Here is a 23,706-nt window from a genome sequence, read left to right on the forward strand (position 1 = left end):
GGAAAGTGCATAGCTTATTACATAAAGGTATGTTGTGTGAAAATAGTGGTAATCTTATAACAGGGTAACTATATGAAAAGCTCAAAAAGGCAGCTATATGAAGTTTAATTTATAAAGGCCACACTGGTGTCTATTTGCCTTATAAAACAGGCTCCACAAACCAACCCAAACACTGCATAAAAGCTCATGCACAAATTTACACTTGCTCTGAAGATGGTATAAATTTGTACATATGCACAAATATTTTATTAAATACTAGTAAAAAATGCCCGTTTCAAAACGCAATGAAACTGGCGCTAGCAAGGGAAATTCCCACCCATCCTCTGTCCCTGCCGAGTTCCATACCCCCCTCTGTCCCTCCCTGCAGAGTTGCAGACCCCCTCCCTCCCACTTCAAGGCCCCCTTCACGCCCCTCCCACCGAGTTGCACCCCCCTTGGCGTCACTGTGTGCCCCCCCCCGTGGTGTGACCCTCTGGACACCACCCTTTGTTCCGGAAAACATCCCCCGAAGACTGTGCGTACCTCTACTGACGGAAGCGCACTTCTCTTCTCGGCTGCGGGCCGTGCCTTGTTGAATTGTTCCGCCCTTGACGTCATGACGTTCGACGCGAGGGCATGACAGACAGGCATGGGCAGTGGAGAGGCTTCACCACCATGAAGTTACAAACCCTTCACGGAAGTGGGTGGAGCTTGGGGGGCTTCATTCGAACGTTGGGGTTGCGAATTATGTCCGGATGGGGCGTGGCTGAGGGCGGGTGTATGAGTGAGAGTGAGTGGTGCTGACAGGCTACAACAGTACAGGGCTTCAGTGTTTCCCTGCCACACAGTGAGCTTCAGAATTGGAGGTGAGAATTATTTATATAGATAAGCATATATCACACCTCCACCCAAACTATGCCCTCAAACTCCTATACACAGAACACTGATAGGTACATACATTTCTGATTGTACAATATTATAAAAGCCCCTTGTTATGTGTAAAACTGGCTTTGCATGCCAAAATTGAAGTTACTCACCAGTAGCAGGTGTTCTCCGAGGACAGCAGAACAAGATTCTCACAGGGTGACATCATCCGATGGACCCTGGTGAAGATGCTGCCTAGTTTACACAGGTACTAGAATATTCTAGCAGCATCCCAGTGCACGTGCACGGTGCCTACCCACTCGACGCCCGAGCACAAGTTCCTCAGTAGGATAATATAGCTGAAGCAATACAACTCCTAGTGGAGGTGGGAGGGTATGTGAGAATACTTGGCCTGCTGTCCTTGAAGAACATCTGCTACAGGGTAACTTCGCTTTCTCCAAGGACAAGCGGGCCAACAGTATTCTTACATCTGGGAATTCATAGCTACCAGGCTCACCAAAAATAACAATGCTAGGACAATAGGTAGTCGAAATATTGAGGCTTGAAGTCAATCAACCTTAAACTACATCCAATCTAGTTGTGAAGGTGCAGCCTGGAACGCCTATGATCCTCCTGTTTTTGCACTTTTTACTTGCACATAAGTTCTAATTAAATCTAATCAGTGTCAATAATTGCTTGTTAAAAAACCAACACTAATTAGCTCATTATTCAATTAAATTGCGCACATAAATTGAACATGTGCCCAAATTTGCACGCTCAATTTTTGGTGACTTTTATAGAATTAGGGGGCAAATGTTACGCTTTTAATGCAGCTTAGTAAACAGGTTCCTAAGTGTCAGTTTGGCTTCAGACTCGGATAGAGACTTCTCATCTTGAAGATGTTCTTTTGCCACAAAGATGACTCATCTATCAGCATGAAAATAAAAGTTTTCCTGAAACAGTAAATACCACTATAAAAGAATTATTATTATTGCTATGACCTAGAGCTGTAGTTAGGAGCTCTGTTCTGGATAACATTTCCCCTGTAAATGTCATTACGTATAATAAAGTTACATATGCTTTTTATGACACTCCCAACCTTGTAACTAAGTGATAAAACAAACATCTCAGCATCCTTTTCTAATGTTAGCATCATTAGTAGAGACACTAACTATTAAATCACACAAAGGCAAACAATAATAGGGTTGTAATTTCTCTACTTTAGTCATTTATTTAAAGATCAACTGTATATTAAAGACCATCTGGTGTTTCAAATTTAAGCAGATCAGATCTACAGAGGTTGAACATTTAAAATTTGAGTGCAAGTCAGTGATGTTGTAGGTCACAGGTCCTGGTCAAACTGATAACGCCTTCATGAAACCAACCTAAGCAGCAAAAATGCATCTGGGAAAACAAAAGCTACTCAAGCAGCCTCAGACCTTGGACAACTTTGGAAACTTGCTGAGAACAAAGACATCTGCACAAATTTCCACTAGCCCAGCATCTCTTGCATGAAAATAATATTTTGTTTCAATACATACTGCAACGTTATTGACCTTAAAATGGGGGAAGGAGTCAAATCAGGCTGGGGACTCAGCTAACTATAAACTGGTAATAGAAGCAGAAAGACACACAGACATTTCAAGTCAGCACAAAGATACTGAAAAAATAGGCACTAGCTAAATTTCTTATAGCTATAGAAACAGCAAATGCTAACATCACTTTACAATTATGCTTTTCCAAGACAGAAAAATCTGAAGTAAAATTGGGTTATCATGTGAGGGAAATAAGCTCATCAGGATTTCTAACTGAAAAAGAACCCAGGAAAAACCATCATAAGCTGGTTGTGGCATTTAAGGACTAGCCATGTGAGGGAGTGCACAAGATCTGATGTCAGTGAGAAAGTATCGCTTTCAGATCCTTAGTTGCTTAGGGGTCCTTTTACTAAGCTGTGTTAAGCATTAACATGGTAAAGTGTTTTGCATTATTTTAGTCATTTGCATGCGCTATCTGCATGGTATTTACTTAATTTTGGGGGGAGAGGGCATGTAAGGGGCAAAGAGAATGCGCAAGTAAGCACTATTCATCTAGCGTGTTGACAGTGCACGTTAGCTGAATAACATTGATTTAATGCTGGAGACCTTAGCGTCTCCTAAATAGGAGGCAATAAGTGCTCCCATGTTAATTTTTTTCAGTGCCTGCACTCTGCCAACATTAGCACATAGCCAGAAGAAGATATAACTGAAAAAGGCTGAATTTACGGCCGTGCTACAAATGGGCTTACCATGCAGTAAAGTCCTGCATTAGGACATGCTAAGCCCATTTACTAGCACAGCTTAGTAAAAGGGCCCCTTAGTCTATTCATTAATTTATTGTTTAGGCTTTTCTGGTGTTGAGATATAAAAACTCAGTGATAAAACCAAATTCCACCATTTCAACAATTAATGTAAGTAGCAGTACTGCTTTAAAATGCAGCAGCTTCCATTTCAACTATTATTTTATTTTATAGGATAACTTTGAACCAGAAATGTAAACCATTGCACCAGTTTTATTTTAAAATTAATTTACTGCAGTACAAAACATATGCAATATAAAATACTGACTCATATTTAGGTATCTTTGATGAAAGCTCTCAATTCAAACATATTCCAGTTAATGAGTTTGCATGGATCTCTAGGCTTTTTACAATTTAAGATTCTAGTGCAGTGGCGTTCCTAGGGTGGCTGACACCCGAGGCAGATCACCGATGGGCCCCCCCCACCCCCGGCGAAAGGCCACCCCCCCCCCGGGGTGCATTTTTACCTGCTTGGGGGGGGGGGGTGCCACGCGCCTGTCTGCTTCGCTCGTTCCATGCTCCCTCTGCCCAGGAACAGGAAGTAACCTGTTCCGGGGCATAGGGAACACGGAATGAGCGGAGCAGACAGGCACGCAGCACCCCCCCCCCCAGCGGCGTGCACCTGGGGCGGACCGTCCCCACCGCCCCCCCTTGGTACGCCACTGTTCTAGTGAAATTAATTCAGCAGTAGATGAAACTATGAAGCTTATTTTCGAAGCATAAAGAGGTCTCAAAATGCCCAAATGGACATCCAAGTGCTTGAAACATCTATATCCCGATTTAGAAAAGGGACGTCCAAAACTATAGTACATTCAAACAACAAGGGGGTGTGAGGGTGGGCCCAAAATCAGGACATCCAACCATGATTACCAAACGGGAAGAAACGTCCAAGCCTAAAAAGAAGGATGTCCTAAGTTAGACCTGTTTCAGTCACATCCAGGGTACAAACAGGTGCTCTGATTGAGCAGCTGACCACTGCAGAGATTAGGGCATGACACCTCCTTAATCCTCCCAGTGGTTGCTGTTTTCCTCCCTCTTCCCGAAAGTGAAACAAAGAGGATGCGGATGCCATGCTCTATGAGAGCTTCAGATAATACAAGTATTCTAAGCAAGTCTGAGAAGTAGCCTAGTGAGTTAGTGCTGTGGACTTTAAACCAGGACATCAAGGTTCAAATTCCATTTTAACTTTTGGTTTTTTTGATTGTTTTTTTATTGTGAGCCATGACCCGTCCAGAAACACAAGAATACCTACTGTACCTAAATATATAAGCCACCTGCAAACCTGAAGGTAGGATATTGAAGTGGTGTACATTCAGGTACAGTCACAATTACAAAATTAGGGGTCCTTTTACCAAACTGCAGTAAAAGGACCCCTGCGGTGGCACCCCCCCTTTTACCACAGCGGGTAAAAGAATTGTTAAAAAAATGGAAATGGCCATGCGGTAAGTTATGCACTTGCCACATGGCCATTTCCTGGGGGAGCCCTTACCGCCTCCTATTTAGGTAAGGGCTCCCGCACTAACCCGGGGATAACCAATTACCGCTGGGTAAGCCCCTGGCACTAAAAAAAATTTTTGAGCGCTAGGAATGGCCCTACCGTAGCTTTGTAAAAGGTCCCCTTAGTGGGATTTGAGCCTGGGTCCCTTGGTTTAAAATCCATTGCAGTAACCACTAGGCTGCCCCTCTGCTCTGCTGGGATGTCTGTATGGCCATTCTTCTTTTTTGCCGTTCATATGTTGGACATTCCAGTTTGTAAAATGGCTGTTCATGCTGGACGCCATCAGCACATAAGCTCTCACGTATTTCCTGTTGGAAAATACATATGAGATGTACGTTTCTATTCTGACTTGGACATCCTTTTGAAAATGCCCCTCAACATCAAACATTCATAGAGCCATTCCACAACATAAAATGTAAACAGAAAACACATTGTTTTCTAGGAAGACCCCCCCCCCCCCCCCCAATAATATTAGATATACCAACTCAGTTTTCCTGCTACATTTTCAGCAATATCTACTGACATACTTCAGGTAAAAATTGATTGAAATAGAGATCAGAAATAAACATTGCTTTTTCTTCCTGTTTCAGCTGGGCAAGTTCTTTTATACTCTATGTACTTCATATGAAGATTTTCCTATTTTAGGTCTTTCTTATATATCAACTTAACATCTAAAAATCACCGCTCTAGGCAGTTTACAATCTAAAAATTACCAAAACAGATAGAGCTAAACAATACCAAATCTAAAATTAACCCCCCACCCCCAAAAAACCAAATTTCTTATCGCTCTCCCAACCAGAGACCAACTCCACAAGTTAGATGCCCAGCCAGAAACCTCACTCTGCAGACCAATCAACCCAACCCAGATCACCTCTCACCTGCATCCATCAGTCAGAATATAAACGTAACAATTGGGCTGATATTCAAATGGACTAATATATTCTCTCAAGCAGAGAACAAGATTTCTAAGTTCAGGCCTTCACTTTTCATGCTAATGGATGGGTGGCTGAACTGCAATATCAGCAATGCAATTATCTGTAGGACAGTACTGAGACAGAGAGAGAGAGAGAAAGAAAAAAAAAGAAAGAGCAGAATCTCTCAAAGGGTAGTAGCTGCTCTCTTCATGACAGTTTATTAGAACTTAGCTACTCAATTTCTGGAAATAATGGTGAAACGAAATTAATAGGTAAGTTTCTTTCCTTTACGCTTGCCAGGGAAGGCCAGAAGAGTAGGTTGTGCCAGCAGATAACGACAGAAAATAGCTCAAAGCTGACTTCATACCCTTAACAGGGGTCTAGTACAGTCTTCAGCTCTTCAAGATTCTATGGCAAAGCTAAGGCAACCAAAAGCAACTAGGTTTGGTTTTCAGTTTCCAAAACACCGCCAAAGCCAACTCTGATGCAGTCGAAAACCTCACTCCATGGTCACTAATTCTGAGATGAAAGAATATCCTGCCTCAAGGGTATGAACAGTCCACCTACTCAGTTTTCTAAATTGACTGTTTGAGATCTTGACTATCACAGCTTCTAGAGTGGTCTGGCAGGGCTAAAGGAAGTTAACAGGTAACAAAGTTTAAATTTCACCTTCCTCATGATCGCTACCAAATCAGTCCACCCACTCTCCTTCCAGACTGGGCAGGAAAAAGCCATGAAGGATCCAGGAATCCTTCATCCTCCTCTCTCAAAGCCTATGTATCCACACTGACATACTTGGAGCAAGAACACAATGGAGACAAGGGACCAGTCTGCCATTCTCCTCTGGAAAGACAATTCTGTATCACTAAATATGCTTGCTGCTGCCTCCCCCCCCCCCCCCCCCCCCCCCCCAAGGCCAAGGCAATTGTCTTAGCACCTCCAGAATTGATGCCTCAGATACAGGTATGTTTTGTTGGGATATTTCAATATACCAAATAATTTCACCAAAATACAGAAGGCACTGCACTACTAGAAACACCTCAAAAGTGGTCTACAACTGACTTGAGAATAGTCATCCCTGCCTGTGCCTAACCATGGCAGAAGAAGGACACTAACCTCAGAAAGAGAAGAGTACTGGGTACAAAGACATTCCTTTGCTTAGACACCATATTGTCTATTGCCACCTGGACTGGTTTCTCCAGAGCTAAAGGACAGGACTGTTGGAATGTCAGATGGATGGCTCTGGCCCTCACCTAGACCCTGCTGGTCCTCCACTAGGCCAACTGTTCTCATGCTAGCTTCCTGGATAATGACTCCTCTCCTAGTTCACAAGGCTCACATCCATGATGCAAAGTAACTGTGAACACTCCAACTATATTTAACAGGTGATGACTGTGAAAGAGCAGCTGCTCTAGCTTCATTTAGGCTACTTAGAGAAGAAAGTAGTAGTCTTGTGATCACCCTGCAGGAATAGAAATTGTATACCCAAGGCATTACCAAGTCCACTGCCCTGAAGCCTACAACCTACAAAGCCAGAGTCAATGTGGAAATGGCTGAACTGCACACTGGAGGAGAGACCTTAAGTCCATGACCTCCCAGACCAGATGGCATTTCCTTCTTCAGAGAGGAAAGGTCCCCTCTAAACACTAGAGGCTGGGAAGAACTAAGTTGCTCTTAAGAGACACTCATCAACCAGCCTAGAGGTAGCCTTTTAATCCCAAATAGCTAAATGTCCGAAGAGAGGAACCATTCCCTAACTAGGGAGGCCTTTAGTATGCCCCCTCCCCCACTAAAGTGGCAAGCTAGCCAGGACCATGATCAGGACCAGGAGACAGAATGAAGCTGTCAATGAGGGATCCATGACAATGGATCTCAGAAAATCCTGGTGTCTACTATAAACTTCCTCTTTGGATCAGTTGAAAAGATATCTATAGACAGGATACAACTATATACAGCGCAATTCATGGTGTGTGCCAGTCTGTTGGGGAGCTCTCAAGAACCCTGTAGAAAATATAGCCTGTTTACTTACTACTACTACTACTACTTAGCATTTCTATGAAGGATCCAACCAAAAAAGTTACTAAAATCACTGGCTCACCAGCCATAAGTCCATTCATGAGATGGATCCTGATAAGGCCAACCCCATTCTGTATCCCTGCAGAATAACCACTGTGCCCTCATCTTGAAAATACTGGATCCAACATAGGAGGGCTCAGGACACATAGCCCTGCATAGCCTAGGAAGAGACTAGAAAAACAAAATGAGAGGCCCCAGAACACTACACTTCCCTCCACTGACAGTCATAATGTTTATAGTTTATTTGAATTTGATACACTGCCATTACAATAGAAACTGGTCACAGTGGTTTACAATTAGACTAAAAAAAAACATATTTAAAAGTGGAAAAGAACACCAATGTAAAATTGATTGATTTCCTATCATTCAAGACTGGGGGGGGGGGGGGGGGGGGGGGTTGAATGGGGACTGAATGGACCCAAGCCTGTAGTGAGCAGGTCAAGGAAAAAGAAGAATTCATAAGATGAGATAGAGGACCCAAAAGCTTGCTGAAAATAGTGAGTCTTCACCAATTCCTTGAATTTAGAAAGGAGGTAATTCCAGAACTTAGGGGCAATAAAGAAAAAGGCAGAAGAATGGATGGGTTCATAGTGAGCATGTTGAGGGGAGGGTAAAATGAGGTGATCAGCATCAAAGAGACCTAAGATGTGACGGGTGTAGGGTATGATCAGAGAGGAAAAATAAGAAGGGGAGACTAAATGGAGAGCCTGGTAAGACAAAGAATTTTGAAGATGGGACAGGAATGGACTGGAAGCCAATGCAACGTAAGTTAATTGTTCAGAGGATTGGAGAAACAAAGAGGCCTATTGCTGGGACCCACCCCCACCCCACAACTGCTGGAAGATTTGATGAGCTACAGGCATACTGAGGGACTACTCATGAGGCTGAAGGACTCTACTCAATTTGTCCGCCACAGAATTCAGCTTGCTTGCTGGCTAGGTAAATGGCCCTTATAGAAATGTTTTGAGAAGTTGCCCAAGTCCATATTTGGTTTGTTTGTTGACAGTAGAAAAGACCTTATTCCCCCTTATTTGTTCAGATAATACATCACAACCTGGTTGCCTAATGAGAACTGATTGAGGAGACGATCCTGGAAAGTCGAGGTCATTCCAGACCGCTTGTAATGATGCCATTTCTCCTGCAGGTACCAAGAACCCTGTGTATGAAGGCCATCGAGACGAGTGCCCCAACCTACCATGGAGGCGTCCGTGGAGAAAACATTGTGATATGGAGGGGTTGAAACAGAAGTCCCTCAGTGAAGTTCTGTGGAACCATCCACACTGTAGAGAGTGGCACAGTCGTATGGTAACCCGAATACAGGCTGAGAGGAGCCCCGTGGATTGAGACCACCAAAAGGAGAGAGTTCATTGACGTATTCGTAAGTGCAACCAAGCCAACGGTGTTACATGGCCTATAGAAGCCATGTGGCGCTTTCCTGTATATAATTTGGTTCTAGTCAGTATTGTAGAATTTAAATACTTTGCATTGAGCACTTCAAAAAACAAAAAAGAAGAGTTTAAAAATCCCAGTGATAGAAACAAGTCAGCGGCTCTTTTAGTGTCCATTGCGAACCTGGGACGTATGGTCCAACAGGTTTCTGAGGGGTTCTCTTCATATCAAAAAAATGTATATTGAACAGCCACAAGGCCACTTCTGCAGTGCTACTACTACTACTATTTAGCATTTTTATAGCGCTACAAGGCATACGCAGCACTGCACAAACATAGAAGAAAGACAGTCCATGCTCAAAGAGCTTACAATCTAATAGACAAAAAATAAATAAAGTAAGCAAATCAAATCAATTAATGTGAACGGGAAGGAAGAGAGGAGGCTAGGTGGAGGCGAGTGGTTACAAGTGGTTACGAGTCAAAAGCAATGTTAAAGAGGTGGGCTTTCAGTCTAGATTTAAAGGTGGCCAAGGATGGGGCAAGACGTAGGGGCTCAGGAAGTTTATTCCAGGCGTAGGGTGCAGCGAGACAAAAGGCGCGAAGTCTGGAGTTGGCAGTAGTGGAGAAGGGAACAGATAAGAAGGATTTATCCATGGAGCGGAGAGTGCACGGGAAGGGGTGTAGGGAAGGACGAGTGTGGAGAGATACTGGGGAGCAGCAGAGTGAGTACATTTATAGGTTAGTAGAAGAAGTTTGAACAGGATGCCAGTGAAGGGTCTTGAGGAGAGGGGTAGTATGAGTAAAACGACCCTGGCCGAAGATGAGACGGGCAGCAGAGTTTTGAACCGATTGGAGAGGGGAGAGGTGACTAAGTGGGAGGCCAGCAAGAAGCAGATTGCAGTAGTCTAAACGAGAGGTGACAAGGGTGTGGATGAGGGTTTTGGTAGAGTGCTCGGAAAGAAAGGGGCGGATTTTACGGATGTTGTAAAGAAAGAAATGACAGGTCTTGGCAATCTGCTGGATATGAGCAGAGAAGGAGAGAGAAGAGTCAAAGATGACCCCAAGGTTTCGAGCTGAGGAGACAGGGAGAATGAGAGAGCCATCAACAGAAATAGAAAATGGGGGGAGCGGGGAGGTGGGTTTGGGGGGGAAAATGAGAAGCTCGGTTTTGGTCATATTTAATTTCAGGTGGCGTTGAGACATCCAGACAGCAATGTCAGACAAGCATGCTGAAACTTTGGTTTGGATTCAAGGTGAGATATCAGGGGTAGAAAGGTAGATTTGGGAGTCATCAGCATAGAGATGGTAGGAAAAGCCATGGGATGAGATTAATGAGCCAAGGGAAGATGTGTAGATAGAAAAGAGGAGGGGACCAAGAACAGAACAGTGTCATCTGTTTACATAGTAGATGACGGCAGAAAAAGACCTGCACGGTCCATCCAGTCTGCCCAACAAGATAACTCATATGTGCCACATTTTATGTATACCTTACCTTGATTTGTACCTGTCTTTTTTAGGGCACAGACCATATAAGTCTGCCCAGCACTATCCCCGCCTCCCAACCACCAGCCCCACCTCCCACCACCGGCTCTGGCACAGACCGTATAAGTCTGCCCAGCACTATCCCCGCCTCCCACTACCGGCTCTTGCCACCCAATCTCGGCTAAGCTCCTGAGGATCCATTCCTTCTGAACAGGATTCCTTTATGTTTATCCCACGCATGCTTGATTTCCGTTACCATTTTCATCTCCACCACCTCCCGCGGGAGGGCATTCCAAGCATCCACTACTCTCTCTGTGAAAAAATACTTCCTGACATTTTTCTTGAGTCTGCCCCCCTTCAATCTCATTTCATGTCCTCTCGTTCTACCGCCTTTGCATCTGCGGAAAAGGTTAGTTTGCGGATTAATATCTTTCAAATATTTGAACGTTTGTATCATATCACCCGTTTCTCCTTTTCTCCAGAGTATACATGTTCAGGTCAGCAAGTCTCTGCTCATACGTCTTGTAACGCAAATTCCATACCATTCTCGTAGCTTTTCTTTGCACCGCTTCAATTCTTTTTACATCCTTAGCAAGATACGGCCTCCAAAACTGAACACAATACTCCAGGTGGGGCCTCACCAACGACTTATACAGGGGCATCAACACCCCCTTTCTTCTGCTGGTCATACCTCTCTCTATACAGCCTAACAACCTTTTAGCTACGGCCACCGCCTTGCTACACTGTTTCGTCACCTTCAAATCCTCAGATACTATCACCCCAAGATCCCTCCCCCCATCCGTAACTATCAGACTCTCCCCACCTAACACATACGTCTCCCGTGGATTTCTATTCCCTAAGTGCATCACTTTGCATTTCTTCGCACTGAATTTTAATTGCCAAACCTTAGACCATTCTTCTAGCTTCCTCAGATCTTTTCATGTTTTCCACTCCCTCACAGATCTTAGTATCATCCGCAAATAGACAAACTTTACCTTCTAACCCTTCGGCAATGTCACTCACAAATATATTGAACAGAATTGGCCCCAGTACCGATCCCTGAGGCACTCCACTACTCACCTTTCCCTCCTCCGAGCGAATTCCATTTACCACCACCCTCTGGCGTCTGTCCGTCAACCAGTTCCTAATCCAGTTCATCACTTCGGGTCCTATCTTCAGCCCATCCAGTTTATTTAAAAGCCTCCTGTGGGGAACCGTGTCAAAAGCTTTGCTGAAATCTAAGTAGATTACGTCCATAGCTCGTCCCTGATTCAATTCTCCAGTCACCCAATCAAAGAATTCAATGAGATTCATTTGGCACCATTTCCCTTTGGTAAAACCATGTTGTCTCGGATCTTGCAACTTATTGGCTTCCAGGAAATTCACTATCCTTTCCTTCAGCATCGCTTCCATTACTTTTCCAATAACCGAAGTGAGGCTTACTGCCTGTAGTTTCCAGCTTCTTCCCTATCACCACTTTTGTGAAGAGGGACCACATCCACCATTCTCCAATCCCTCGGAACCTCTCCTGTCTGCAAGGATTTATTAAACAAATCTTTAAGAGGACCCGCCAGAACCTCTCTGAGCTCCCTCAATATCCTGGGGTGGAAACCGTCCAGTCCCACGGCTTTGTCCACCTTTAGCTTTTCAAGTTGTTCATACACACTCTCTTCCGTGAACGGTACTCTATCCACTCCATTCTCATTTGTACTTTTTCCAGTCCATCGCTTATTCTGTATTAGTTTACCATATAGCCGATACTGATTATACTGTATTTCTTTTTGAGTTGAAACAGAAGTCCCTAAGTGAAGTTCTGTGGCACCATCCACACTGTAGAGAGTGGTATAGTCGTAGGGTAACGCAATACAGGCTGAGAGGAACCCCGTGGATTGAGACCACCGAAAGGAGAGAGTTCACTGACGTATTCGCAAGTGCAGCCAAGCCAATGGTGTTACATGGCCTATTGAAGCCATGTGGACAAGCAGACGAAGCATCTGATGGGCAGAAACTTGTCTGAAACTGGAAATCTGAGCAGAGAGAGGTACTACAATGTCTACTCTCGATTGTGGGGAAAAAAAGCTCGCCCTTGAACAAGTGTCCTGAAGACCCCCGATGAACTGCAAGTTTGAACCAGTTGAAGCTGAGATTTGGAATAATTTACTACAAATCTGAGCTCCAGGAGACATAGGTGGAGAGAATGGAAGTCTGCACCAACTGCTGAGAGCGTTTTTGATCAACCAGTAGTCGAGGTAGGGGAAGACATGTATGCTCCACCTACGGAGTGTTGTAGCTACCACTATCAGGCATCAGGCATTTTGTGAAAACACGAGGAGCTATGGCCAAGCCAAATGGCAAAGACATTGAATTGATAATACAGAGTCCCAAAGCGGCAGAGGAGAAACTTCCTGTGAGTAGGAAGTGTACACATGTGGGCGTATGCCTCTTTTAGGTCTAGAGAGCAAAGCCAGTTGTTGGGTTGGATCATGGGAAGAAGTGATCCCAGGGAAACCATGTGAAACTTTTCCTTGAACAGGTATTTCTTTAAATCCCTTAAGTAGAAAATCAGTCATACTCCCTTCATCTTTTTCAGTATGAGAAAGTACATAGAGTAAAAACCTTGACCTCTCTCCGTCATAACTGGTTCTATTGCATTTTACCAGAGGAAGGCAGAGAGCTCCTCCTGAAGTACTATCATTTGGAGGGAGTTGAAACTAGACTTTTGGTGGATGGTCGGAAGGCCTCCTTTCTCAATGCATAGCATAACCGTGTTGAATGATCCAAAGTATCAACGGTTGGAGGTTATTTATTTCCACACATTTGATATACCACTAGGGCCTACACACAGGCATAAAAGCGATTTACAGAGTGTCAATATCAGAGAGGAGAGGGAGAAGAACATATAGAATGCCAGTAGGAAAGGCTAGGTGGAACCACAGGCAACGGAGGTGTGTTTAAGGACAGAAGTCTGACTTATGTATAAAGGTAGGTCATTCCAAAGTTTGGGACCCAGGTAGCTGAAGGCTGAGTCATGGGGTGCAGGATAGCTGTATAACAGAAGGAGGTGGAAGGGCAAGAAGAATGTTAAGATAGCCAGGAGCAGGTGGAAGATCTGGATTTGTAAACCAGGAGAATTTTGAATTTTATGCGTGAGGAAATGGACAGCCAATGTTCTGTGTGGACACGGACAGGCGTGACGTGGTCAAAAGGGCTACTTCTCTTGAAACAGGCTCAGCCTGCCTCCTACCAGTAGGTGGCATGGTACGGACAACTGAATGGTGGCAGAGTGGTAGGATAGCTGTATAACAGAGGGAGGAGGAAGGGCAAGGAGATTATGATCTGCAGAGTGGAGGCAGCGGAGGGGGGTGTAGAGGATAAGGAAATTGTTGATAGGCAGGAGCGTTGGAAGATCAGGATTTGTAAACCAGTAGGGGGATTTTAAATTTTATTCATGAGGAAATGGGCAGCCACTGTTCTGCGTGGACGGGGACAGGAGTAACATGGTCAAGGCCACCTCTCTTGAAATAGGATCAGCCTGCCTCCTACCAGTAGGCAGGCATGGTACGGACAACTGAACGATGGCAATGCTCTCTAGGAAGGAGTCAAAAGCTGGGTTGTTTAAGCTGAGGAGGGGCCTGTGACTTCACTCCCCGCTGTTGTCGTGGGCATGAATGAGGAGATGCAATCCTCAAAGGAGCAGTAGGCGTAGAGTTGTAGTAATTAGATTATCTAAATCCTCCCGAATATCTTCTAGAAGAAGCGGTAGAGGGCTGCAGTCTGCAGAGAGTTTTAATGGTATCTGTATGTCTTTTAATCAGGTTGACTACTTCCTCAACCTTGTCACCGAATCTCCACAAAAAGGGATATCTGCTAAACACTCTTGGATTGCAGATTCTAGGTTGGAAACTCTGAGGGTCAAATGCACAAAGCTTACCTTGCTATTAACATTTGCTTTAGACTGGTTCTAGCCAGTCTAAAGCAAATGTTTACATAGCTAGGAATGCATAAAGGGGGTTTCCGTGGCTCTAAAGCGTCCCGTTAGCAGCCACCGAGAACCCCATGCAAATGTATTACAAAGAGCTCATTATTATTCTAATGAGCTCATTTATAATCTAATGTGTATTCCACGGGATGCACAGCTCCAGAGCAGCCCTAATTTAACGAGCAAATTTTATGGCTGCTCTGGAGCTGCCGGAGAGGAGAGAAGCACAAACAGGAAGATATAAAGGCTGCCTGCTTGTGCTTCCTACCTCTCACCTTCCGGCGAACCCCCCCCCCCCCCCCCCCCCCAAAAAAAAAAAAAAAAAATGTTTTTCACAACATCCCCCCACATCTTATTTCCCTGCTGGTCAAGTGGATCCTGACCCCTCAATCTTTTTATAAACTTTCCCTGGTGGCCCAGTGGACCATGACCCTCCTCCTTATATGGTGTTTAGCCCTGTTCAGTGCATCCCAGAATGCACTGGGCAGGGCCTGGGTGCTGCCATTTTGGTCCAGGCAGGCCAGAGGCAGGAGGGAGGAGCTGTTGCTCCTGCCCTCCTGCCTCCACCTTGTTGTAAAGGTACAAGGAGAGGCATGGGTGTGGGTCGGGAGGGAGGGGTGTGTGCCTGCGCAAGGGAAGGGGTTTGGTCCACTGGACCACTAGGAAAAATGATTTTAAAATGTTCCGGGGGGGGGGGGGGGGGGGGGGCGTGGTCCGATCACCAGGTAAAGTTCAAAAAAAGACTGAGGGGTCAATTTCAACTGGAACACCAGGGTAAATAAAAATAAAAACCCAGTGGAGGTCCACCTTTGACAGCTTTAATTTGCAAACAGCGAGGATGCACAAAAGGGGATCCATGCAGCTCAGCAATCCCCTTTGTGCATCGCTGGCTGTGAGCTAGGAAAGACGTCGCATTGCTACGCCCAAAGCGGAGATGCGAGAAGAGAGGTCAAAAGAATCAAAGGCTTGTCTTGCCAGCTATGTGCAACAATCTAGTAGTTTCCTGGGAAGTTTAAGAAACTGGGAAGCCTGTTCAGGAGGAAGGACGACGCCTGCTAGCACTTTTAATGGGCATCTGTGCATACATATACAGCTTTCCTACAGTATCCTGCCCCAGACACTTGAGAACAACCATCCCTGTAGTTATATAAATAAACCAAAATGCTAAACCCCAATTTTCCCACAATGAGTGGCAAAAGTGGCTAGAAAGGATGAGTTTCCAAATTTTGTAGGACCTTATATCCAGAGGAATGCAATATAAATCAGATTCAAATGGGGCACACTCAATGCTGCTTACATTTAAATAGCATCTGGAATATCTACACTTTGATTTTTTCCCCCTTTTTCATAGCGCTGCAGCTTTAAAGTAAAAGTGGCATTAACTGCAGTCTGTTTTTTCATTCTGTAAAACATCCTCTGTCTTAGTACATGTAACTGAACTGGTGACTATTTTCTTCAGCATTCCATCTTCTGCCGTCGTAGAAGTGAAACTGTCCACAGGAGCACCTTCCAGTTTACTGCTTTTATTCAATTCTAAAGAGCATGCTGAAAGCACAGGACTCATAAGCGGCCGTTTCAATTTTATTATGCGAGTGGCTGCTGATTTCTTTTGCGTAAGAGAAGTTGGCTGGCTTGTGTTGCTGGACCCAGCAGCCTGTGCAGTGGGAGTAGCAGATGCACCACATAATAGCTGAGAGTTTGAAGGCACTGAATTACAGGTCAGAGATACAGTTCTTGTCACAGGATGGTGCTGAACCAAATTAACATTGCTAGTTCTTTTAAGGGCTACCACAGTGTGTGGTTTTGAATTTTCCAGAGAACCTTCTGGTGTAAGTAACTTTAATGAAGCTGAGTTTCTAACTTTGATACAAGTGCTTGTAGATGGGCCAGAAAATCTAATACGTTTAGGGCCTTGTTTAAAATTTACATCTTCCACAGCTTCCTCTTCTCTAAAGTCAATCAATCGCCTGTCAAGACAAAAGAAAAAGGCATGGGCTAAAGTTATAAGAAAATTAAATTAAATATAGAACTTGTCTATATTTGTTGTCCATGGGATAAACCATTTTTTATATCAAGTGTAGAATAAACATAAACAAACATTTTAGCTCCCTACAAGCAAGGCCTCATAACACACAGGGCCCGATGTTCAAAAAAAAAAGCTGAGCTCCTAAATTTATACTCCTAAGTTAGGCTCCTAACTTTGCGACTTAATTGTCAGCCAAACTTTAGGAGCTTAAATTCTCAGCTGAAAATTCATCTTAATTTAGGAGCTTAAAAATTATGGAGTAGATATTCAGAATGGATTTACCAGGCAGGAGGGCAATATTTTCCAACTAAAAGCTTGGCATGCCTGCAGCCACACACTGGTGTCTTATGACCATGGTATAGATCAGTGGTCTTCACTTGTTTTTAATTTGGGGCCACTTTTGGGCTCATTTTTGAAAGAGAAGGACGTCCATCTTTCGACATAAATCGGAAGATGGATGTATCCTTCTCCCAGAAACGTCCAAATCGGTATAATCGATACCCGATTTTGGACATCTCCAACTGTAGTCCGTCGCAAGGATGTCCAAAGTTCAAGGGGGTGTGTCGGAGGCATAGCGAAGGTGGGGCTTGGGCGTGCTTAACACTTGGACGTCTTTGACCCATAATCGAAAAAACAAGGGCGTCCCTGACGAACACTTGGATGTTTTCACCCGGATGTGTTTTTATTACGAATAAGGCACAAAAAGTTGCCTGAAATGACCAGATGACCACAGGAGAGAATCGGGGATGACCTCCCGTTACTCCTCCAGTGGTCACTAACCCCCTCCCACCCTCAAAAAACATCTTTAAAAATATGTCGTGCCAGCCTCAGAGGTCATACTCAGGTCCATGACAGCGCATGAAGGTCCCAGAAGCAGTTTTAGTGGGTACTGCAGTGCACTTCAGACAGGCAGACCCAGGTCCATACCCCCCCCCCTACCTATTACATTTTTTGAGGAAACCGCGAGCTCTACAAAACCCACCATAAACCCACTGTACCCATATATAGGTGCTCCCCTTCACCTATAAGGGCTATGGTAGTCCTGTACAGTTGTGGGTAGTGGGTTTGGGGGGCTAAGCACACAAGGTAAGGGAGCTATGTTCCTGGGAGCATTTTATGAAGTCCACTGCAGTGCCCCCTAGGGTGCCCGGTTGGTGTCCTGGCATGTCAGGGGGACCAGTGCACTACAAATGCTGGCTCCTCCCATGTCCAAATGCCTTTTCTGACATGGACATCTTTGGTCTCAAAAATCGCTGAAAGTCAGAAACGTCCATGTTTAGGGACATCTAAATTTAAGGATTTGGACGTCTCTGATGGTATTTTCTAAACGAAAGATGGACGTCCATCTCTTTTTGAAAATACGGGTTTCCCCACCCCTGCATTTGGACGTTTCACAAGGATGTTCAAATCGCAACTTGGACATTCCTTTCGAAAATGCCCCTCTTTGGTCCAAATGAGCTGAAAGAGAGCTGCCAAATATCTTCTTAGGCAACACTGTTGACCAGTTATGGATCATACATTTGACATACCACCTTTCTGTGATAAAACCAAGGCGGTTTACAAACTATACACAGATACCTTTTCTGCCTCTAATGAGCTCACAATCTAAGTTTTTGTACCTGGGGCAATGGAGGGTTAAGTGACTTGCCCAGCACCACAAGGAGCCACAGTGAGAATCAAACCTGGTTCCCCTGGCTCTCAGTCCACTGCACTAACCATTAGACTGACCAATGTAAGCCAATGACATTCATCCCCTCCACCCTGTCTTCATACTTTTCATTGGGGATATCCTCAAACCAAGGTAGGCATTTCCTACTGCATTCTTTTTGTTTACTGAAAAATGCTTGTCCTTCAAGCCATGTGACTCTTCCCTCATCCAGTTCCTCCTTTCTGTCATGAGCTTGGGTAGTGAGGCAGATAGTAGTGGAAACAAACAAAAAAAAAACAAAACAGCATGACAATGGGGGCCACCCCAGCGGTCTCCAGGAGCTGCCACCGACCCCCAGACCTTGTATTGAAGAACACTGGTATAGATCGATTACAGATTTAAAATTCTCACCGTTTTCTTTGTAATACAAACACAAAACTGAAAATAAAAGGAAATAAGAATAATCCAAAGTAAAATAAAGCTGACCCCAGAAAGGAGATAACTATACTAAAACTGTCACTTCCCAGCCTAATTCCCTCTAAGGACCAGGTTGATGCAGGCAAAACTTTTTCATCCTATGCAAAAACTCAGTTACATTTTCCTGTGAGCGCTACTCGCTATTATACAATATGTTACCAATACCAATATAGTGATTCATTACTAAACACATTTTAAACTGTATTTATTGAAATGGCGTGTTTATTTTAACTATTTGCGTCCACAATACACACACACCCCCAACACACATCTTAACATCCACATACTCACTGCTCCCCCATTTACTCACTGCTCCCCCATTTACTAATATGCACATCCTATATCACACTTTCCTCATGTACATACACACCCTACACACTTTTCCTAAAAATGTTTCAATCTGTCCACACTTGCACCCCCTCCAAACACACACATACACATTGTCGCACCCCACATAAACACTGCCACACCGTCCCTCCTCCTTGCACATACCCCTCCTCTGGTCCAGTATCTCTTCCTCTCCTCCCTCCTGTTTGGCATCTGTCCCTCCATCCCCCCCACCTCCCCGCCCCCAGGTCCAGCACCTCTTCCTGTCTCTCATTCCCCCAACCCTGCTATGCCTTCAAACCTTTTGTTTACCTCTAGAGGTTGCCAGCAGTGGTAGTGATTCACACACACTGACTGTGGCTGGCTCTGAAGCCTTTTCTCCGCTGGTAAAGACAAGTCTGAAAGTAGGCCCTGGGGTGGGGGTGGGGCAAAGGTTGAAAGGGAGAGATACCAGACCACAAGCAGGAAGGGAGCGGAGAAAGATGCTGGACCCAGGCTGGTGGGCTCAGAGCTGGGGCAGTATGTGAGTTCTCTAATGCAAGCATTGCTTCCCTGCCAGGTGGCAACTGAAGGAGTTGAAGCGCCTACTCTTGGGGGAATTCTGCGCAAAACGTTTTCAAATTCTGCACACAATAAATACAGACCCCCTGATATTCAAAACCATTTAACCGGCTAGGAACGGCACCTGGCCAGTTGTGGCACGTAACTGGCTACCCGGCGATATTCAGTAGGGGATAATTGGCTGTCCCCCAGTGAATATTTCCATAGTGGCTAGGAGATAACTGGCTATATCACACGACATAGCCGGTTATTCCCGAATATTCAGCACATAACCAGCCACATTGGGCTGCGTAAATAGCTGGAATATCTTTGGCTGGTTTAAACTTAACTGGCTATCTCCGAATATTAACTTAGAAGAGTTTAAACTGGCCAAAAATAAACCAGATATTCAATGCTGGTCACCGGAAACAGCTTGGCACTGAATATACGAGCTGACTGCTGATCATGGGAGTTAGCCAGGCTCCTTCCCGCGGTCTGAATATTGGCCCCAGAGGATCTCTAATTTGAAAAAGAATGGTATTAAAAACCCTAAACTTAAATGGCTGCATGTTTGTGGATTTGTCGAGTGACGCTTACAGGAGACTTCGGCTGTGATGAACTAGGGCCGGTGCCAGGCAGACTTGTATGGTCTGTGTCCCGTATATGGTAATCCGGTTTAGGATGGGTTGGAAAGGGCTTCAACAGCAACTTCAATGGCTAGAACCTGAGGACAGTTCTGGGCAGACCTTTACGGTCTGTGTCCTGCAAATGTCAAGACAGGCTGCAGCAGGCTTCAACAGCAATTGAAGTAGTAGGAACATAAGGAAAGGATGGGCAGACTTCTATGATCTATGTCCACATTTATTGTTGATTTAATCATGAATTGATAATGAGTGTGACAATTTGGCAGACTGGATGGACCAGTCATGTCTTTATCTATTGTCACTTACTATGTAATATTTAAAAATTCTGCATTTTTTTGTGTTTTTGAAACAGAATTTCCCCATAAGGCCTGAAAATCCCTCCTGCCTATTCCCTCCTCAGGCTCTAGCCTCCCCAGTTCCATCTCTCACCCCAACTACTGCAAGACCCCTAATTCTGCCCCTAAAATCTTCTCCCGCATGCAATAAACCCATATCTCATTCTCCTTCCCTTTAGGCACACACCTCCACCTCTTATTCTATCTCTCCCACCCCTTTCCATGGCACACCCTCAAAGCTTGACTTTCCCCAACCCCAAGGCACATTCTCAGTTTTCACTGCCCCCTCCTACCCTCTCCCAGGGAACATTCACCTTGCCCTGCTCTTTTCCCAACCCTCCCCTCCCCAGCAAATATTCACCTTGTACTGCTCTCTTACCACCCCCTCCCTAGGGAACATTCACCTTGCCCTGCTCTCCCCCCCTCCCCAGGGCACATTCGCCTTGCCCTACTCTCTCCCCCCCCCCCCCAGGGCACATTCAACTTGCCCTAATCTCCCCCCCCCCCCCAGAGCACATTCACCTTGCCCTGCTCTCTCTCACCCCCAAGGGCACATTCACCTTGTCCTGCCCTCTCCCCCCCCCCTCCCTACCTGCTCTCTCTCCCCCCCCCCCCCCCCCCCACAGAACATTCACAAACAGCCTACTGCAAACCCCACAACAAAACCAGCCTTCCCAGTCACAACTAACTAGTAATGATTTAACTGAGAAAGCTCTTGAAAAAAATTCTGAAATGTCTATGGCCTACAAACTGCCCTTTTGACCCCTGCCCATCAAAGACAGTACAACGAGCGAGCGAACAAAGGCCTCACTGAATGGGCCACTAAAATTGTTAACACCTCTCTTGTGGAAGGGCAGCTGCCAACAACACTAAAAAGAGCTGTGATACGCCCCTACTGAAAAAGGGCTCCTTTGACCAAGACAAGCTCGAAAACTACCGAGCAGTCTCTAACATTCCTTTCTTGGCAAAACTCATAGAGCACATGGTCTGCATTCAACTCAATGACTGGCTAATTGAAAATAATTGGCTAGACCCATGTCAGTTTGGTTTCAGACACGAGTACAGAACAGACAGTTCTTGTGACCCTTCTTGATGATCTGCACAGAAACCGTGACATAGTAACTGCCTCAATACTAAAGTGTTGCTGGATTTCTCAGCAGCCTTCGACACTGTGGATCATAATAAAATGCTTACAAGGCTGGAAAGAAACAGGTATGTGTGGCACTGTATTTACATGGTTCAAATCTTATTACAGACAACAGTTGGTTAAACTGACCGACTATCTAACTGCAACTGAGGAATGGGCAAACAACAGCAAACTCTGCCTGAACCCAAGCAAAACAGATTTTCTTTGAGTATCTAATACAAGTGGACAAATACCTGACTTCAAAGTACCTTTTGGGAAGTACGAACTTCCCCTAAAATCACAGATCAGGAATCTTTGAATACTGCCAGACTCATCACTCGCTCTGATCCCACAGATTCAAGCGACCTTTAAAAATTGTCTCTATCACCTGCGGTAGCTATGAAATCTCTCTTCACATATTGAAAAGACAAGTCTGACCACAGTGGTCCATGCCATAACATCACGACTAGAGTACTGTAATGCCCTGTACATTGGTCAAACCAAAAGAGTTTGCATCAGCTCCAACTAATTAAGAATGTTGCAGCATGACTGATAGAAGGCTGTAAGCGGTGTGACCATATCACACCTTTCCTGCCAGTACCTTACAGGGCTAAATGGAGGAGTGTTAGTGGTTAGGGTGGTGGACTCTGGTCCTGGGGAACCGAGTTCGATTCCCACTTCAGGCACGGACAGCTCCTTGTGACTCTGGGCAAGTCACTTAACCCTCCATTGCCCCAGGTACAAATAAGTACCTGTATATGTAAGCCGCATTGAGCCTGCCATGAGTGGGAAAGCGGGGGGTACAAATGTAACAAAAATAAAAAAAATAAAATTGTCAAGGTCCTCAGAAAAAATGGGCCAGAGTACTTAAAGAATAAGTTAGCCCTTTACACACCTTTGAAACCTCTAAGCTCCTCTCAAGAAGCATCACTATCTGTACCCTCATCAAAAGAAATTGTACGATGTGATACTCGCCAACGAGCCTTCTCAGGAGTAGCTCCCACACTCTGGAATTTACTCCCAGAGGGGCTACTTCTAACTCAAGACTACCTCTATTTCAGGAAGCAGGTGAAAGCCTGGCTCTTCTCCCAAGCCTTTAATATATAGGGTGGCTGATCACACACCACTCTGCACCTGGACTAGCTTCCTACACACACTGTAACGTAGACCAGTTCCTTATATCTTGTTTACCTGTACAAAGACCTTGCCTAGAGTTTAGCCACCCACCTATTTATCCCAACTGACTCTGCACTACCCATCTTGTCCCCTATCTGTAGATCTGCCCTTGGCCCCTCAGCTACATGGTGAGCTGTATTGTAGAAAAGCATTAGCATCATATCTATGTTACCTGAATGTTTTAATACATGCTTATTAGATGTTTCATTAGTATTATGCTGACATTGTATTATATATCTCTGTTATTTGAATTTCAGTGCTGTTAAATATGTATATTTTTGATACTGTTTCATAGTAATCTAATAGGTTTTAATTTGCTGCTCTCAAAGTTTACCTCATTTATTCTATTCATGTTTATATTTGGCAATTTTTACTATTGTTATGCTGTTAACAAAATTGTAAGTTTTATGTTAAACTGTACCTGCTGTACACCGCCTTGGGTGAATCTCTTCATAAAGGCAGTTAATAAATCCCAATAAATAAAATAAACATAGGTTTTGCGTTCTCAGATGTCATTTCTCCTCCTTCGAAAGTCGAGAATGTCCTATCTGAATGGGATCCTCTTCTTCCAGGGTGGCAGGAGGTGTTGTCATCAATGGGTCCGTGGGGTTCTGAAACTAGGGTGTCCAATGTGTAGAGCAGCATCTGCCGCCACATTCCTTAGCCCTCTCTTGAAAGTGGATGTCAATCTTGATGCATAAGGAAACAAGTTCATCCTCAATGTGCCCCACCAGGCCCTGCCAAAAGACAGCCACCTGAGCTTCCTGATTCCACTGCAGTTCCGAGACCAGGGTCCGGAATTGAATGGCATACTGGCCCACAGTTAGTGTCCCTTGTCATAGGCACAGGAGCTCAGAAGCTACCGAGGAGACACACCCCAGCTTGTCAAATA

The 23,706-nt window shown here is 44.7% G+C and overlaps 1 protein-coding gene and 1 long non-coding RNA gene across 2 annotated transcripts in view; both read right to left on the reverse strand.

The window, feature by feature from the left end:
- Positions 1-2,093: 2,093 nt before the first annotated feature.
- Positions 2,094-13,363, reverse strand: LOC115474729. The gene is made up of 3 exons (XR_003942896.1): positions 13,352-13,363; positions 3,116-3,122; positions 2,094-2,703 (listed from the first exon to the last, which is right to left on the reverse strand). It is a non-coding gene; the product is annotated as an uncharacterized LOC115474729 (long non-coding RNA).
- A 1,937-nt stretch (positions 13,364-15,300) lies between these two features.
- Positions 15,301-23,706, reverse strand: part of LOC115475097 (BTB/POZ domain-containing protein KCTD18-like) — a 41,590-nt gene continuing 33,184 nt past the window's right edge. Inside the window, 1 exon segment of the mRNA XM_030210837.1 lies at positions 15,301-16,482. Coding sequence (XP_030066697.1) covers positions 15,894-16,482 — 589 coding nt within the window. The 3' untranslated portion in view covers positions 15,301-15,893.

The sequence above is a fragment of the Microcaecilia unicolor genome, chromosome 7 (genome assembly GCF_901765095.1).
Source record: "Microcaecilia unicolor chromosome 7, aMicUni1.1, whole genome shotgun sequence".
Classification (NCBI taxonomy): Eukaryota; Metazoa; Chordata; class Amphibia; order Gymnophiona; family Siphonopidae; genus Microcaecilia; species Microcaecilia unicolor.